Source organism: Cebus imitator, unplaced genomic scaffold, assembly GCF_001604975.1.
Source record: "Cebus imitator isolate Cc_AM_T3 unplaced genomic scaffold, Cebus_imitator-1.0 Scaffold386, whole genome shotgun sequence".
In the NCBI taxonomy this organism is placed as follows: Eukaryota; Metazoa; Chordata; class Mammalia; order Primates; family Cebidae; genus Cebus; species Cebus imitator.
The window spans coordinates 666,410-685,509 of record NW_016107701.1 but is presented as its reverse complement, the minus strand read 5'-3'; the positions used below and the strand labels follow the sequence as shown (position 1 = coordinate 685,509).

Here is a 19,100-nt window from a genome sequence, read left to right as displayed (position 1 = left end):
CCAGGATGGTCTCGATCTCTTGACCTCGTGATCCACCCGCCTCGGCCTCCCAAAGTGCTGGGATTACAGGCTTGAGCCACCGCGCCCGGCGCTGTTTTGTATTTTTAATAGAGGTGAGTTTTCACTATGTCAGCCAGGCTGGTCTGGAACTCCTGGTCTCCAGTGACCCACTCACCTTGGCCTCCCAAGTGCTGGGATTACAGGCATGAGCCACCACCCCTGGCCTCATGGGCTTTTGTGCTTAGACTTAGTGACTCCTGTTCGGCTGGTCAGAAGTCTTTGGCCTGGTGGTCCCCACTGTTTCCTAATAGGTTAGCGAGTTGCTCAGTGGGGTTGGTATCTGCCTACTTAGTTGAAAGCTGCCAAGTTGCGGGTTTTGTGAATGAGTCCACCCTGATCCCACGGCCCCTCTCAGCAACTGTTGTCTGGTACAGGGCTTCCTCCTGCTTTCTGCTCAAGTGGCCAGCAGCAGGAGAACATGCCTGGCCCTGAATTAAATCCTTTCAGCTGTTATTATCCCATCTGTGACCTTCCTAGAAGCAGCTGCTCTGGTCATGACTGTTGAAGGCAGGACTAGGCAGGATTTAATTGTCTGTGTAAGTTGACTTCTGTATAAGGTACAGAATATATTCAAATCCCTGTAGCTTAACTCATGTCACATGTGGAACTTGCCCTGAAAAATATAAGTCTCCCTGTGAAGGTTGGACTGGCCTCCCATTGCAGGCCCCTGACTGCTCTGGGGCCTCCTTGATTCCAAACCTGTGGAAAGCAATACCTCTGTGGTTGCATACCAGAGAACTGCCTGGCAGAATGCTCCAGGATAGCAGTGATGCTTCCCAGCTTCCCGAATTGAGCCCAGCCTCCTTGGCCCAGCAGCTGTGGCAGCATCTTTTCCCCATCGCTGCCTGTGCGGGTCATTTGTGCACACATTCCCCAAAGACTCCGAAAAGCATTTCCAGCAGGCATGCCACCCTGCAGGGAGGAAGGAGGCAAAGGTCAGATTCGCAGGAAGGAGACAATCCTGGGAACACTAGAAGAGATGAGGCCCGGCTGTTAGGCTTTGCTTTTCATCTTAAAGCTAAAGAGATGTGGGATGTGAGAGGAAGGAAACTGGGAAGGAGATGGGGAGTGGCTCCAAGGCAGAGGTCTTAGAGAGACCTCTGAGACCAAGGGCAGAAACTAAGTTGTGGCTAGAGAAATGACACCCAGGCTCCTTGATTAGACTTTGAAAAGAGGTGACTGAGCATTAATGTGAATGTCCCAGCCTGGGTATCCAGGACCTAGACAGTGGCAGGTCATCAGCCTCTCACCTTCCTGAGTTTCTGGGGGAGATTCCAAGGGGCACAATGGCTGTTCCTTTCTTCATCCCAAGGAGACTGTGTCTCACCAGGTCTCCTGCCCAGATCCCACCTTCAAACAGATGACTGATTACCGCCCCTCAAAGTCCTCACTCCACCCAAGCCTTCATGTCAGTGGCTTTTGGGAACAGGATACATCCCCATTATAAGAAGCTTTTACATTTTTGCAGCATTTTATTTAAAGTCAGAATTGCAGGGTTGTTATTTATTTGGATATTTTCCCGAGGTTGCAGGCCCACACAACCTGGCAGGGGCTGGCAGACTCTGGGAGTTTAAAAGACAAGGGTTGATTTGAGCTGGGTTCTATGTGTTTCAGAGGGGGCACTGCAGATTTGAAAATTTGCAGAGGGCTCTGGACAGGTCTCTTACAAATGCCAAAGCTTCACTGTCTATATGATACAGAATATTCTACCTCATGTTGTTATTTTTAATGTTTTATTTCTTTCCTTTGTTCTTTTATTCACCAAACTTCTGTTGACTGTCTTGCTTGCATTAAGTGCTATGGAAGCAGAAATAATCTAGCTGGGGAGAGAGGCAGATAGATAGTGAAGCCCACTGTGATGAGGGCATGGATGTAGCTGAACAGGGATGTCGGGGGACTGCCTGTGCTTCGAGGCTTTCCGTTTTGCATCAGCATCTCAGGCTTTGTAATGTGGAAGGATTGTGGTGAGAGGGACATGTAGTGAACTGGGGCTGAGAAAACCTGAGTCTAAATCCTGATCTTCCCACTTACTAGCTATGTGATCTTGGGCAAGTCACTTACTCTCTTGAGACCTCGGTTTTCTCATCGGAGAATAAGGACGCCCCCTCAGGGTGGATATCAAGCTCAAGTGAGGGAATGTTTGGGAAAGCACATTGAACTGGTGGCAAACTTCAGATAAACTCTAAACCATGCCCGCTTCCACCACTGCCACCCCGACGATGATACTGTACATGGTGTTTATGTCAAGGATCTCATAGCGATTTCTCCCACTCCCACCCACACCTCCAAAGGTGCTGATGATATCATTTTTTTCTCACTCTCGTTTGACAAGAAAAGCTGAGCCCTAGAACTCTCACATGTGCCACCCCAAGGTAAAGGTTGAGTCTTTGCTGCTAAAGGGTTAGAGCAACTGTTTTGGCCCTTTAACCCTAGCTTGTAGAGCAGACCCAGGGTTATTCCAGCAGCTGGGAGGGTGTTCCAGCTTCCAGCACCTGCCCAAGGTGGGGCAAGGGTCAGAGTGGGGCACAGGATGGCTTCACCCATGAGACACTGAGAAAATAGTGCACCAGCCTGGTCCCCAACACCAAGGCAGCCACCTCACGCCACACCCCGCTCACCCTGAGCAGAGGGGTGCTGCAGCTGTAGCAGATGGTATATGTGCTCAATTGTGCCATCTTATCACATTCTCTCTTCACCCTTTCACCTTCCCCCTTCTGCCTTCTCTTTTTCCCCTCTCTTTTTTGATGCCATTGATATGTTGGAAAAACTAGGCCACTTGTCCTGTTGATTATCTCACAGTCTGGATTTTAGACTTGTTCCTTCCTCATGGTGTTCTTTAACTCATTCCTCTTTCCCCTGTATTTCATGTAAACTAGTAGTTAGATCTAGAGGAGATACCCTGTCTATTGGTGCCTATTCAAACCCTGCCTGTTTGAAGGTGGGATCTGGGCAAGAGACCTGGTGAGACATGGTCTCCTTGGGATGAAGAAGGGAGCAACCACTGTGTCCCCTAACTAGTAGAAATGTAATATGAACCACATATGTAGTTTTAAATTTCTTAGTCACCACATTGACTAAACAAAAAGAAATAGGTGAATTGATTTTAATAACATTTTTATTTAACCCAATATATACGAAGTATTATTTTAACATATAAACAGTATAAAAATTATTTATGAGATATTTTACATTCTGTTTTTCAAACTAAGTCTTCAAAATTCAGTGTGAATTTTGTACTTATAGTACATCTCAACTCTTTGCTGAGATAGGCTCTCACTCTGTTGCCCAGGCTGGAGTGCAGTGACACAATCATGGCTCACTGCAGCCTCAACCTCCGGCCATCCTTCCACCTCAGCCTCCTAAGTAGCTGGAACTACAGGTGCACATCACCATGCCCGGCTAATTTTTGCATTTTTTGTAGAGACAGTATCTCACTATGTTGTCTAGGCTGGCCTTGAACTCCTGGGCTCAAGTGATCTGCCTGCCTCAGCTTCCCAAAGTGCTGAGACTACAGGTGTGAGCCACCTCACTCAGCCCACAGCTCAGTTCTTAGGCAGTGCAATGCAACGGTTAAAGTGGAATGCAATTCTCCTGAAACAATAAAGTTGCATTTAATGGAAAATATTTTATACCACTTTAGTTTTTAAGTTAGAATTAATTAAACTTAAATAAAAGTGAAAAGTCAGTTCCTCTATTACACTAGCCACATTTCAAGCTCAGCAACCACATGGGACCAGTGGCTACTCTATTGGACAGCACATATCTAGAACATTTTCATCAATGCAGAAAGTTCTGTTGATAGTGCAGAACAAGAGGCTTAAGCAGATTTAGTTTCCATTTTTTAAATCACTGCATATCATAGGTGTTGCTGTGTACTTCCTATTGCCCTATTTCACGTCCAGTTGTTCTACTTTTCATGATGCTAAGATTATTGAGTGGGTCCCGGTGTGCTTGTGGAAATGTTTAAAGAAAGGAGAAAATAAGATTTTGATGCTTTTTATTTAGGATGGACTAGGGGGCAGGGAATGATCCCCAAAGTTGGGTCAGAGCCATTTTAGCCATATAAGAATCATCTGGAGCTGGGTGCAGTGGCTCATACCTGTAATGCCAGCACTTTGGGAGGCTGAGGTGGGTGGATTGCTTGAGGTCAGGAGTTCGAGACCAGCTTGGCCAATATGGTGAAACTCCATCTCTACTAAAAATACAAAAACTAGCTGGGTGTGGTGGCAGAGGCCTGTAATCTGAGCTACTCAGGAGGCTGAAGCATGAGAATCACTTGAACCTGTGAGGCAGAGTTTGCACCGAGCCAAGATTACACCACTGCACTCCAGCCTCCGCAACAGAATGAGACTCTGCCCACCCCCCAAAAAAAAAGGATAGAAAAGAAAAGAATCATCTGTGATACTCAGTATGCTGTAGCGGTTGAGAGCTGTTCTGCTTGGGTTTGAATCCTGACTATTTACTACCTATGGGACTGTGGGCAAGTTGCTTAACCTCTCTGAGCCTTTGTTTCTTGAAGTGTGAAATAGAAAAATGATAGTCCTTAGATTGTAGGATATTGTGACGATTAAATGAGATAATGTGCATAAGGCATGTAGCATGGAATATGTGTTCAGTGAATATTAACTACTATTATTGTTGTTATAGTAAAAATACAGGTTTTAAGGCCTCACTGCTGGAGAATCTAACTTGTTAAAGTCTATGGTGGGACCTGGAAATCTGCGTTTTAAAACAGGTTCTCCCTCCAAGTGATCCCAAGGTCCTGGATCCCTTGGCCTAGATCCCTTCCTGAGATCTTTCTCTTTGGGCCCTTGGCTTTATTTCAGCTCCAGAGGAGCACATGCTGGCTGGATACCCCAGCTTCTGTCAGAGGATTGCAAACCAAAAATTAAATTCTAAGCCCCTCTTAGAATGGACCCCTCTTTCAGCCAAGGGCATTCCAGAGTAAACCTGAAAACCTTTCAGGCCATGATGGGAAGAGGGGATTGGACATGCCTCATTATACTGTCCGCCCATTGAAATTCAGGCACAAGTGACCAACATTAATACGAAAGCCATGATCTTAAGACTAACAAAACAGACTTTTTGCAGCAATAAGATAACAAATTCCAACCTGACTCTACTTATCACATGTCAAATAGCAGGCCCTGAAAGAAATGGAAATATTTTACCCTAATAAATATTTTGCCATATTTTGAAATGGCCCTGCATTTCAAAACATATCAAAAGCTGTCTTTCGTGGGAAGAAGCTACACTCTATGGACAATCTCTGTTCCTTTCCTTGTCTTTTTTGATCCTAAAGAGGTTAGCTGGGAGTCTAGCACCTTTTAAGAATGTGAATAGAAAACATTTGCCATCTATTTCCTCCAAGGGTAGCCACTTGTGAGACTTCATCTACCTAATAAAATCCTTGGTCTCCATAACGCTTGTCTTAACCCAGACACTCTTTTCTATTGATTCCAGGTCTTTTGATAATAACTCTTACAACCAATTGCCAATCAGAAAATCCACCTGTAACCTAGAAGCCCTCCCAACCCCCATCCCAACCTTCAAGTTACTCCGCTTTTCCAGATGGAACCAATGTATACCTTACATTTACTGATTGATTCTGCCTGTAACTTCCGTACCCCTAAAATGTATGAAATCAAGCTGTTACCCAATTACCTAGGGCATGTGGTCTGAGAACCTTCTGGGACTTTGTCACAGGTCTTGGGCACTCAGATTTGGCTCAGAAAAAACATCTTTAAATATTTTACAGAGTTTGACTCTTTTTGTTGATAGGATAAACAAGTCCAGTAGGGTTGCCAGATTTAGCAAATAAAAACCTATTTTATCTGGGAATCCTAAATCTCAGGGGAGATTCTTTTTGCCCTGTCAGGTCAACTATAGGATGCAAGAAGGTAGAATGTGAAAAAGTAGTATCAAACATCAAAAGTAGTATTTTAGAGTCTTTAGAGATTAATATAATTAATGAGGTCTTATATTTAAGTTAGGGGCCATACCTAGATTCTCTTGAGCCCATGAAGGGGCCATCTTTTATAGTTAAAGAAAGGTGGCTTTGGGGGCTGTCTTGCCCAATCTAACTTATTTTGCAGGCAATGAAACCAAGGCCTGCCTGGAGAAGGGAAATGAGTTGTCTAAGGTCAGTGGCAAGGCTGGAATGGAACCTAGGCCTTTAGTTGCTGGCACAGCATTTGTTCCTCTTTGTCATCTGTCTTAGTCCATTCAGACTCTGGCGTTCTGTCCCTGCCCTCCACCCCAATTAATGTCCTTTTCAAATGTAAAATGCATTCCTTCCATTCCAGTAATTCCAAAAGTTTTAATTAAGTCCAGCATCAACGTCAAAGTTTAAAGTTCAAAGTCCCATCTAAATATCTAAATCAGATGTGGGTGAGACTCAAGGTATGATTCATTCTGAGGCAGGTTGCTCTTCAGTTGTGAACCTATCACATCAAACAAGTTGTATTACAAAATATGATGGTGGGACAGGCAGAGGATACACATTCTCATTCTAAAAGGAGGAATGGGAAAGAACAAAGGAGTAACAGCTTCTGAGCCAGTACAAAACCTTGAAAATAATCTTTGGCTTAACGCTCTGCCCTCCAGGCCCATGGGGGCAGAGTGGAAGTCCTGCCCCTGCAGCTTTGGGCAACCCTGCCCATATGGCTTTGCTCTCCAAACATTGGCCGCCACCTGAAATGCAGTTCTCTGCCCAGCAGCCCACCAGCTCTCTAAGGCATCTTTTGGAATCCAAGTGAAAGCAGCCACACACCCACCAGCTTTGCTTGGCACGGAGCATGCCCCACTGTTGCCTTCCAGGAGCCACACCTGCTATGTCTGAGGAGTGTGGCAACAGAGTTTGGAGAGGAAAGCCTACAATGTGAGGCAGCACTGGCCAGTGGAGGCCCCTCCTTTGATATCATTCTGCCCTCTAGGCTCTGGCACTACGGACCTGTGATGGGAGGGGCACCCCTCTTTTCACCCCCAGTCTCTGAAATGATTCAGGGCCATTCTTCCATTGTCTTGGACAATAGGTCCTGGCTTCTGACTAGATGGCTGACTAATCCCACTATTGTCTTGAGGAATAGCACCTGGCTTACCTGGAGATCCATATTAATCTTTTTTATCAAATGGTTGCTTGGTCACACCTTTGTTCTTTCCCAAACAGCTTTTCTTATTTTTTCCAATATGAGGAGGCTGAGAATTTGTCATACTTTTAAGATTTCTTCCTTCTGAGTAACAATTTTGTCTTTAAACCATTTCTTTTCACCTTTTATTATAAGTAAACCAGGACTATAAGCAACCAGGACACTCCTTCAACACTTTGCTTGGAAATTTCCTCAGCCAAATATTCTATTTGTATTGCTTACAAGTTCTACCTTCCACAAAACACTGGGACACACACTCAATTCAGCCACGTTCTCTGCTACTTTATAGCAAGGATGCCCTTTCCCCCACTGATCAGACTAGACTCATTTCCATCTGAGACATTCTCAAAATGGCCTTTCCATCTGTATCTCTCTAATATTTTGTTGATGGCCATTTAGGTATTCTCTAAGAACACTGAGAATCTCCTCTCTTTGTGATCCCTCTCCAGAACCACCCTTATAGTCCATTTCTTCATAACAATTCAGGCTTCTTCTAGCCTGTACCCCAGAACTCTTCCAGCCTCTGCTTTTTAGCTGATTCCAAAGCAGCTTCCAAATCCACATCTTTAGGCATCTGTTACAGTAGCACTCTACTCTTGGTACCAATTTCCTCTCACAGTTCATTCAGGCTGCTGTATAACAAAATAACCATAAACTGGGTGGCGGACAAACAACATAAATTTATTTCCCACAGTTCTGGAGGCTGGGAAGTCTAAGATCAAGGTGTCAGCAGATTTGGTGTCTGAAGAGGGTTCACTTCCTTATTCCTCATAGATGGTTGTCTTTTGACTGTAACTTCACATCGTGGGAGGGGAAAGTGAGCCTTCTGGGGTCTCTTTTATAAAGGCACTAATCTCATTTGTAAGGGCTCTGACTTCATGACTTAATTACTCCCCAAAGGCCCTATCTCCTACTACCATCACCTTGGGGGTTGGGATTTTAGAATATTAATTTGGAGGGACACAAACATTCAGGCTATAGAATCTGCTTGTTTCTGTCCCCTGCCACCTCAGGTATATCGGGGGAGAGGGCAACCTCCAGGGTGACTGGGACCAGGCCTAGGGTGGGAGCAGAGGCCTTTCTGACAAAACCTCCAGGGTAATTCCTGCCCTTGTGATCCAAAAGAAAGAACAAAGCAAATACAAGCAAAGTCAGTCCCTGGTACTGGCCAGACAAAACCCCAGACATAAGCAGGGGAGATTCTGCCATACAAGGCCCCTGGGGTGGTCACGATCAGGACTTGCACCCATCAGCCCAGCCTCCTGACATGCAGAGCTGACCTGGCCTGGCCCTCCCCTTCCCCCGCTGGTGTTTTACAGAGTGTCTGGAGGAGAGCTCTTCGATTTCCTGGCCCAGAAGGAGTCACTGAGTGAGGAGGAGGCCACCAGCTTCATTAAGCAGATCCTGGATGGGGTGAACTACCTTCATACAAAGAAAATTGCTCACTTTGATCTCAAGGTCAGTAAGGGGAGAAAGGGAAGAGAATCAAGTTTAGGAAGAAGAGGCTTAGTCCTTCCTGGTGTCTTTCCCAGGATGGGCCCAGTGCCTAACAGCCCTCCTCCCTCGTCTTGCAGTGAAAATCCCTGAGCTCCTGGGAAAGAGATTATATCATGGAGATGTCCAACTTCTCAGTTTCATTTCACGTAACAGGTTTTCTGCACACAGGAGCTGACTGCAAGGAGCTCCTTAAATAAGACTTAAGGCACCTTATTTCTTTCAGGGAGCAGGGGGAACAAATGCCTTCTAAATAAGTAGACCAGTGACAGGAAACTTGAAACCAAACATATTTCACAAGACTGAACTTTTTAGTAACAATGAGCTGAGTCCTGAGTGGGCAGAACTAGAAGTGTTTGGAGGATTGCAAAAGTTGGCTGGCTCGCCAGACCCATTCACAGTGCAGCCTCCATCATCCCTTGACCAGAGCTTGCAAATCCTGGAGCCCAGGGACCGCTGGCTGCCCTTCCTGACTCACCACCCCCACCCTGCTCCAAACTGTGGCCATAAAACTGCTTCTAGAGGCCACTGATCATTTGTGGTAACTGGTATTCAGGGTTGAGAAAGTTCACTGTGACCACATAGGACTTCATAAAGCAAGAATGTTGTCAGAGTAGAAGGATCAGTTCCCTTAGTAACTGAGCTCAGTTGCACGGACTAATAAGCCTATACAGATACTTAACGTGTAAAGGTCCTCTAACTTGTGATCAATTCTATGACCTGTTTGCTGGGGCGATCCCTTCATTTCTCTATGCAGAAATCCCTGTGGTCTTTTAAGCATGGTGCTGGGTGCCTGGGTATTGCTGCAGATACAAAATTCACTGAGGCTATCTGAGATTACTTCTCTTTTCCAGGAACGTTAGTGTAGGAGATAGAAAAAACAACAACTCTAAGTACTATGCTAGCAGGAAGCCCATGTTGGGTGGGAAGCCTAAAGAAGGGGACATCTAAGTCCAATGAGGGTATCAAAGAGGACTCCCTGGAAAAAGTGCTATTGAGTTGAGTTCTGAAGAATTGGCAAGAGTTAGAAGAAGGAAAGAGCCTTCTAAGGAAGATAGGTCAGCAGAATACATGGTCATGAAACAGCGCAGTGCATTCAGGGAAGTACAGGCATGGGAAGTGTGTGCTGAGTGCCTGGGGAAGAAGCCAGGAAGAGTGCAGGAGGCAGACACAAGGGTCTGGGAGCTAAGCCAAGGAGCTTGCACTTTACCCTGAGAGATAAGGGTTCATGTGAGTGGAGAAGTGAGGTGAGCATGTACATGTTTCAGAATGATCCCTCTGGCTGGGAAGATGGATAGGCTGGACACAGCCTGGAGGCTGGGGCCCAGCTAGGAGACAAATGCAATAATCTAGGTAAAATGTGAGGAGGGGACAGAATCAGGATCTTTTGCAGAGGTCAGTCTGAGGATTGATTAGGTGGCTACTTAGAGGTAGAGATGAAGGAGGGGACAGAGTGCAGGATGACACCCAGGTTCTGGCTTGTGCCCCTGGCACAGAGAGGGAATTGTCTCACAATGGCTATGCCAGGGCGCGGGCTCAGTTCCCATGTGAGTCCCTACCCCAGCTCTTACTCTACTCTGCCTGATACGGTGACCTTCTTGGTCACCCTATAGCTTGATCAGTCCCCTTAGCATGGTCCCCTTTCTTTATGCTGATTGTCACTTTTTTTTTTGAGACAGTCTCGCTCTGTCACCTAGCTGGAGTGCAGTGGCATGATCACGGCTCACTGCAGCCTTGAATTCCTGGGCTCAATCTGTCTGCCTGCCTCAGGCTCCTGAATAACTGGGACTACAGGCGTGTGCCACTATACCTGGCTAATTTTTGTACTTTTTGTAGAGGCTTGGTCTTGCCATGTTTCCCAGGCTGGTCTTGAACTCCTGGGCTCAAGTGGTCCACCTGCCTCAGCCTCTCAACAGTGTTGGAATTACAGGCACTGCATCTGGCCGTGATTGTCACAGTTTTTTGTTTTTTGTTTTTGAGATGTGGTCTCATTCTGTCACCCAGGCTGGAGTGCAGTGGTGTGATCTCAGCTCACTGCAGACTTGACCTCCCAGCTCAGGTGATCCTCCCACCTCAGCCTCCCAAGTAGCTAGGACTACAGGAACATGCCACCATGACTAGCTAATCTTTGTATCTTTTGTAGAAATGGGTTTTTGTCATGTTGCCCAGGCTGGTCTGGAACTCCTAGGCTTGAGCAATCTGCCCACCCCAGCCTCCCAAAGTGTTGGGACTACAGGCATGAGCCACTACACCTGGCCATCACAGTATTTTTTAATACCTCCAACAGACATCTTGCAGAGTTTTGCTGAGGTGTCACAGGGTAAAAATTGGGGTCACCAAGGATGGTGAGGCCAGGTCAGGCCTTTGAACCTCAGCGGGGTAATAGCAGGAAACGGTCTGCATTGATTGTACCTGTATCACCTTCCTGGTGCTTCAATGGACAATTAACTTGTTTTCTTGTGTCTTTGCTGGCTCCAAGAGACCAACTTCAAAATGGGCTCCTTTGTCTTTCCTTGAATGGGTCTGGTGGTAGGAGTGGCTGGAGCCCAGCAGGCACCAGTGACTGCAGCAGGTTCGTGATGTTAGGCTTGCCTTTTTGGCAGCTTGCTGTGGTAGGGAGAGCACTGGCTTGGAGTTAGCCAGGCTGGGGTTTGATTCTCACTCTCCCATGTACCACGATACACCAGAACTTCAGCTTTTCACCTTCAGTGCAAATAATAATACCTATCTGGCAGAGTTGTTGTCAGGGTTAGAAAGAAGCATTAAGTGCCAAATATGGAATAGGTGCTCTGTAATAGTAGCTGTTATTATTATTTCCCATTTCAGAATAGAGGAAAAGAAAATAGAACTCTTGTTATAGTGTTTTAGGCCTCATAGACTAGGAAAACAAACCTTGTGAGTACAATTCTGTTAATAAATTACCAGGCAGAGAGCTGAGTTGGTTGCTAGGTAGAACTGCTCGAGAGGGCTGGTAAAGCTCCAGGGCTAGCCTGGACATTTTCCATGACCTGGAAACAGTCTGGGTTTCCCCTGCATGTATGTGAGGTGAGGATGCTGCTAGTCCGCACTCTGGCCAGGTGTCCTTACAGTTGTGAGGACCTGAGCTTTCTGATTCTTCCACCTGTGGGTCCCTTGGCCTAGGCCCACCTGGGCAACTTCAGGAAGTGATGGGTAGCTGGAACTCTGGAGGATTACCTCATGATTGGGTAGATGTTTCCTGGAGCCAGAATGTGGGTATGTGTGCCTCCTGGCTTTGGAATATCCTGTCAGCTGGAGGGGATCATGCAATTAAGATCCAGCTGGGAGCTTAGAGGAGACTTCTTGGTTCCATGTTGTTTCCCACCATATAAAATCCACATTTTTCTTCTTGATTTTCATTCTCCCCAATGGACTTCCACTTTCCTCTCTTGCTTATATTCTGTTACTCCTTGCTAAGCTCAGGGTCATTACTGCCCCAGGAACACAGCCAGCATGTTGTCTTCACACCCTTATCCATACCCTATTCTCCATGCACATCTTCCAGCTTGAAGGAGCAGGTATTGAAGAGGGTTAGCTCTCTTGCCTGCCTTTGGAAAGTGAACAACCTCTCTTCAGTCTGGTATTTGATCAGTTCCTCGTATGTTCAGCCATTGTGCAATGGACAGCCAGGCTCTGTCCCTGCGCGTCACATGCTCCTAGCCTTGTTGCGGGAGCAAATGGACAATTTTTTTTTTTGAGACAGGGTCTCACTCTGTCGCGCAGGTTGGAGTGCAGTGGCACAATCTGAGCTCAATGCAGCCTCTGCCTCATGGATTCAAGTGATTCTCCTGCCTCAGCCTCCTGAGTAGCTGGGATTGCAGGCCCCCACCACCATGCCCAGCTAATTTTTTTTATTTTTTACTAGAGACAGGGTTTTACCATGTTGGTCAGGCTGGTCTTGAACTGCTGACCTCAGGTGATTCCCCCCACCTCGGTCTCCCAAAGTGCTGGGATTACAGGCATGAGCCACCATGCCTAGCCCAAATGGACAAATTAATATGAGATAAGCAGTTGTGGTAAAAACAGGAGACAGAGCAAGATGACCGAATAGAAGCCTTCACTGATCATCCTCCCGGCAAGAACACCAAATTGAACAACTATCGACACACAAAAAAGCACCTTTATATGAACCAAAAATCAGGTGAGCAGTCACAGTAGCTGGTTTTAACTTCATGTCACAGAGTGAGGCACTGAAGAGAGTAGGAAAGATAGTTGTGAATCACCTACACCACCTCTTCTCCATCCTCTGGCAGCAGCCATACTGCATGGAGAAAGAACCTGTACATCTAGGGAAGGGAGAGTGCAGTGACTCTGGGACTTTGCATTGAAACTCAGTGCCGCCCTGTCATAGCAGGAAGCAATACCAGGCAGAACCCAGCTGGAACCCATGGAGGGAACATTTAGACTAGCCCTAGACAGAGGAGAATCACTCATCCCAGTGGTCAGAACCTGCGTTCCAGCAAACCTCACCACTGCAGACTAAAGTGCTCTGGGTTTCTAATAAAGTTGAAAGGAAGTCTAAGGCCGTAAGGACTTCAATTCCTGGGCAAGTCCTGGTGCTGTACTGTGCTTGGAGCCAATGGACTTGGAGGGTACACCTAGTGAGACATCAGCTGTGGTGGCCAAGGAAGTGCTTGTACCACCCCTCCTGCACCCCAGGCAGCACAGCTTGCAACCCTGGGAGAGAATCCTTCCCTCCACTTGAGGAGAAAAGAGGGAAGAGAGAAGAGGACTTTGTCTCACAATTTGGATACCAGCTCAGCTACAGTAAGATAGGGCACAAGGCAGAGTCTTGAGGTCCCCATTCCAGGCCCTAGATCTCAGACAACATTTCTAGACACTCTCTGGGCCAGAAGGGAATCCACTGCCTTGACAAGAAGGACCCAGTCCTGGCAGGATTCATCACCTGCTAACTAAACAGCCACTTGGGCCCTGAATAGTCAGCAGTGATATCCAGTATATCACTCAGGGACATGTACTGAGAAACATGCTGGCTTCAGGTGTGACCCAACACACTTCCAGCTGTGGTGGCTATGGGAATAGGCTCCTTCTGCTTGAGAAAAGAAAAGGGGAAATGATGAAGGGGACTTTGTCTTGCAGCTTAGGTACTAGCTTGGCCACAGTGGGGTAGAACACCACGTGGGCTCTTCGGGTTTCCAATTTCAGGCCTTGGCTCTTGGACAGCATTTCTGGACCTACCCTGAGCCAGAGGGGAGCCCATTGCCCTGAAGGGAGACTCCCAGGCCTAGTAGTATTTACCAAGCTGACTGACGAGTACTTGGGCCTTGAATGTACACTGGCATTAGTTAGGGAGTACTTGCCATAGGCCTGGGGTAGTGGTGGCCATGGGGAGAGATGCCTCTGCTTGTGGAAAGGGGAGGGAAGAGTGGGAAGGACTTTGTCTTGTGGCTTGGATACCAGCTCGGCCACATTAGAATAGAGCACCAGGTAGATTCCCAAGGTTTCCAACTCCTGGCCCTGGCTCCCAGATAGCATCTCTGGACCACCCAAGACAGGCAGGAAGCACACCACCCTGAGGGAAGGACAGAAGCCTGGCTTTGCCACCTGCCTGTTATAGAGCCCTAGGGCCTTCAGCAAACATCAGCAGTAGCTGGGTAGCTGTTATAAGCCTTGGGCAAGACCCAGTGCCACTGTGGCTTCAGGTCTGACCCAGCGCAATCCCAGTGGTGGTTGCCACAAGGGTGCTTGTGTTACCCTTTCCCCAGCTCCAGGCAGCTCAGCACAGAGAGAGACTTCATTTGTTTGGAAGAAAGTAAGGAAAGAGAACAAGAGTCTCTGCCTCATAAGCCAGATAATTTTTCTGGATCTTATCCAAAACCACCAAGGCAGTACCTTTACAAGTCGGCAAGCACTGCAGCATTACTGGGCTTGGGGCATCCTCTAATGCAGATATGGCTGGAGTGACGAAAAACTTACAACCCTCAAGTCCTTGCAAATATCTGGAAAGCCTTCCCAAAAAGATAGATATAAAGAAACCTAGACTGTGAAGATTAGAATAAATACCTGACTCTTCAATGCCCAGACATCAATAGCCATCCACAAGCATCAAAACCATCCAGAAAAACATGACCTCATCAAATGAACTAAATAAGGCAACAGGGACCAGTCCTGGAGAGACGGAGATTTGTGACCTTTCAGAGAATTCAAAATAGCTGTTTTGCAGAAATTCAATGAAAATTAAGATAACACAGAGAAGGAATTCAGAATTCTGTCAGATAAATTTAACAAAGAGATTAAAATAATTAAAAATCAAGCAGAAATTCTGGAGGTGAAAGTTGCAATTGACATACTGAAGAATGCATCAGAGTCTCTTAGCAGCATAACTAATCATGCAGAAGAAAGAATTAGTGAACTTGAAGACAGACTATTTGAAAATACACAATCAGAGGAGACAAAAGAAAAAAGAATAAAAAAGAATGAAGCATTCCTACAAGATCTAGAAAATAGCCTCAAAAAGGCAAATTTACGAGTTATTGGCTCTAATGAGGAGGTAAAGAGATAGAGTTTATTCAAAGGAATAATAGCAGAGAACTTCCCAAAGCTAGAGAAAGATATTAATACTCAAGTACAGGAAGGTTATAGAACACTAAGCAGGTTAAACCCAAATAAGTCTACCTCAACACACTTAGTAGACAAACTCCCAAAAGTCAAGAATAAAGAAAGGATCCTAAAAGCAGCAAAAGAAGAGAAACAAATAACATACAATTAAACTCCAATATGTCTGGCAGAAGACTTTTTAGTGGAAACCTAACAGGCCTGGAGAGAGTGACATGACGTATTTAAAGTGCTGAGGAAAAACCTTTATCCTAGAATAGTATATCCAGCAAAAATATCCTTGAAATATGAAGGAGAAATAAAGACTTTCCCAGACAAACAAAATCTGAGGACGTCATTGATATCAGACCTGTCCTACAAGAAATGCTAAAGGGAATTCTTCAATTTAAAAGAAAAGGACATTAATGAGCAATAAGAAACCATCTGAAGGTGCAGAACTTACTGGTAATATTAAGTACACAGAAAAACACAGAATATTATAACACTGTAATTGTGTGTAAACTATTCATATCTTGAGTAGAAAGACTAAATCATCAACTGATCAAAAATAATAACTGCAACTTTTCAAGACAGAGGCAATACAATACAATAGAAATAGAAATAAGTTAAAAAGTGAGGGGAGAAAGAGTTCTTATTAGTTTTCTCTTTGCTTGTTAGCTTATTTATGCAATCAATGTTAAGTTGTCATCAATTTAAAATAATGGATTAATGATAGTGTATTTGCAAGCCTCATGGTAACCTCAAATCAAAAACCTACATCAGAGACACAAAAAAATAAAAATCAAGAAATTAAAATTTACCACCAGAAAAAATTACTTTCACAAAAAGGAAGACAGGAAGGAAGGAAAGAGGAAAAAGACCACAAAACAACCAGAAATAAAAAAGCAAAGTGGCAGGAGTAAGCCCTTACTTATCAGTAATAACATTGAATGTAAATGGACTAAATTCTCCAATCAAAAGACATAGAATGGATTCAAACAAACAAACAAAAACCAGCCAGACCCAATGATATGTTGCCTACAAGAAATGCATTTCACCTACAAAGGCACACATAGACTGAAAATAAAGGGATGAAAAACACAAAACAAGTCTATTTTTCTTTTTTTTAAAGACAGAGTCTCGCTCTGACACCAGACTACAGTGAAGCGGTGCAGTCTCAGCTCACTGCAACCTCTTCCTCCCAGTTCAAGTGATTCTTCGCCTCAGCCTCCCAAGTAGCTGGGGCTACAAGCACACACCACCATGCCCAGATAATTTTTGTATTTTTTAGTAGAGACAGGGTTTCACCATGTTGGTCAGGATGGTCTCGATCTCTTGACCTCGTGATCTACCCACCTCAGCCTCCTAAAGTGCTGGGATTACAGGCATAGGCCACTGTGCCCAGCCCAAAACAAGTCTTAAAAAGATTTTTTTAATTGAAATCATATCAAGTATCTTTTTTGACCATAATGGAATACAATTAGAAAACAATAACAGGAAGAATTTTGGAAACTATATCAACACATGGGAATTAAACAATATGCTTCTTAATGACCAGTGGGTCAATGAAGAAATTAAGAAGGAAATTGAAAAAGTTCTTGAAACAAATGATGATTGGAATAACACATACCAAAACCTATGAGATACATTGAAAGCTCCTACAAAATAAGTAGTAGAAAAGAAATAATAAAGATCAGAGCAGAAATAAATAAAAGTGAAATGAAGAAATCAACACAAAAGATCAATGAAACATGAAGTTGTTTTTTTGAAAAGATAAAATCAACAAATCTTTGACCAGACCTACTAAGAGGAAAAAAGACCCAAATAAAATCAGAGATGAAAAAGGAGACATTACAACGGATACTGCAGAAATTCAAAGGATCATTAGTGGCTACTGTGAGCAACTATATGATTTCCAATAGGTTGGAAATCCTAGAAGAAAATGGATATGTTTCTAGACATATACAACCTACCAGGATTGAACCATGAAGAAATCCAAAACCTGCACACACCAATAACAAGATCAAAGCTGTAACAAGTTTCCTGGCAAAGAAAAGCCTGGGGCCCTATGGTTTCACTGCTGAATTCTACCAAACATTTAAAAAAACATTTAAAAAAATTTTACCAAACATTTAACATTTTAAAATGCCAGGTCAGGTGCTATGGCTCATGGCTGTAATCCAAGCACTTTGGGAGGCTGAAGTGGGGAGATCACTTGAGCTCAGGAGTTCAAGACCAACCTGGGCAACATGAAGAAGTCCCATCTCTACTGAAAATACAAAAATTAGCTGGGTGTGGTGGTGCATGCCTGTAGTCCCAGTTAGTTGGGAGGCTGAGGTGGGAGGATCACCTGAGCCCTGGAGGCATGTCAAGCTAAAAGCTTCTGCACAGCAAAGAAAACAATCAACAAAGTAAAGAGACAACCAGAGAAAATATTTGCAAACTACTCATGTGACAAGGGATTAATAACCAGAATATATAAGGAGCTCAAACAAGTCCATAGGGAAAAAAATCTAATAATCTGATTCAAAAGTGGGCAAAATCAGCACCGTAGAAAAGATTATAAAATTGACAAAAGACCTGAATAGACATTTCTGAAAAGAAGACACACAAATGGCAAACAGTTATATGAAAAGGTACTTAGCACTATTGATCAGAGAAATGCAAAGCAAAACTACAATGAGATATCATTTCACCCCAGTTAAAATGGCTTTTATCCAAAAGACAGTCAATAACATGCTGGTAAGAATGCTAAGAAAGGGGAACCCTTGTACACTGTTGGTGGGAATGTAAATTAATACAGCCACTATGGAGAACATTTGGAGGTTCCTCAGAAAACTAAAAACAGAACTAACAGATGATCCAGCAATCCCACTGCTAGATATGTACCCTAAAGAAAGGAAACCAATATATTGGAGAAATATATGCACTCATGTGTTTATCACAGCACTGTTCACAATTACCAAGTATTGGAAGCCACCAAGGTGTCCATCAGCAGACAAATGGATAAAGAAATTGTGATAAATATACACAAAAAAGTACTATTCAGCCATAAAAAGAATGAGATCCTGCCATTTGCAACAACATGGATGGAACTGAAAGTCATTATGTTAAGTGAAATAAGCCAAGTACAGAAAGACAGACTTTGCATGTTCTCACTTATTTATGGGAGCTAAATATCAAAGCAGTTGAACTCATGAGAGACAGAGCAGAATAATGGTTGCCAGAACTTGGTTGGAGCTAGAGTGTATTATTCTAAGTGAAGTAACTCAGGAATGGAAAACCAAACATTGTATGTTCTTACTCATAAGTGGGGGCTAAGCTATGAAGATGCAAAGACACAAGAATAATACAGTGGACTTTGGGGACTCGGGGGAAAGGGCGGGAGGGAGGTGAGGTATAAAAGACTACAAATTGGGCTTAGTGTTTACTACACAGGTGATGGGAGCACCAAAATCTCACAAATCACCACTAAAGAACTTATTCGTGGAACCAAATACCACTTGTTCACCAAAAGCCCATGGAAATAAAAACATTAAAAAGAAAAGAAAAGAAAAATGGTTTGCCAGAGACTGGGAAGGGTAGTAGGGCCAGGGAAGGGGTTGGGGGTGGTGGGGGGGAGGACTGTTTAATGGGTACAAATATATAGTTAAACGAAGAAGATCTAGTGTTTGATAGCACAACAGAGTAACTATAGCCAACAAGTTATTGTACATTTAAAAATAACTCAAAGGGTCGGGCATGGTGGCTCATGCCTGTAATCCTAGCACATTGGGAGGCTGAGGCAGGTGAATCACCTGAGATCAGGAGTTTGAGACCAGCCTG

The 19,100-nt window shown here is 44.5% G+C and overlaps 1 protein-coding gene across 5 annotated transcripts in view; it reads left to right on the top strand.

The window, feature by feature from the left end:
* The window catches only part of DAPK2 (death associated protein kinase 2), a 125,531-nt gene that overhangs the window by 63,582 nt on the left and 42,849 nt on the right, over window positions 1–19,100 (top strand). For all 5 annotated transcript variants that reach the window (XM_017508117.1, XM_017508122.2, XM_037731196.1 and 2 more), the window contains one exon: window positions 8,528–8,666. In XM_017508117.1, coding sequence (XP_017363606.1) covers window positions 8,528–8,666 — 139 coding nt within the window. The remainder of the gene's footprint in view (window positions 1–8,527; window positions 8,667–19,100) is intronic.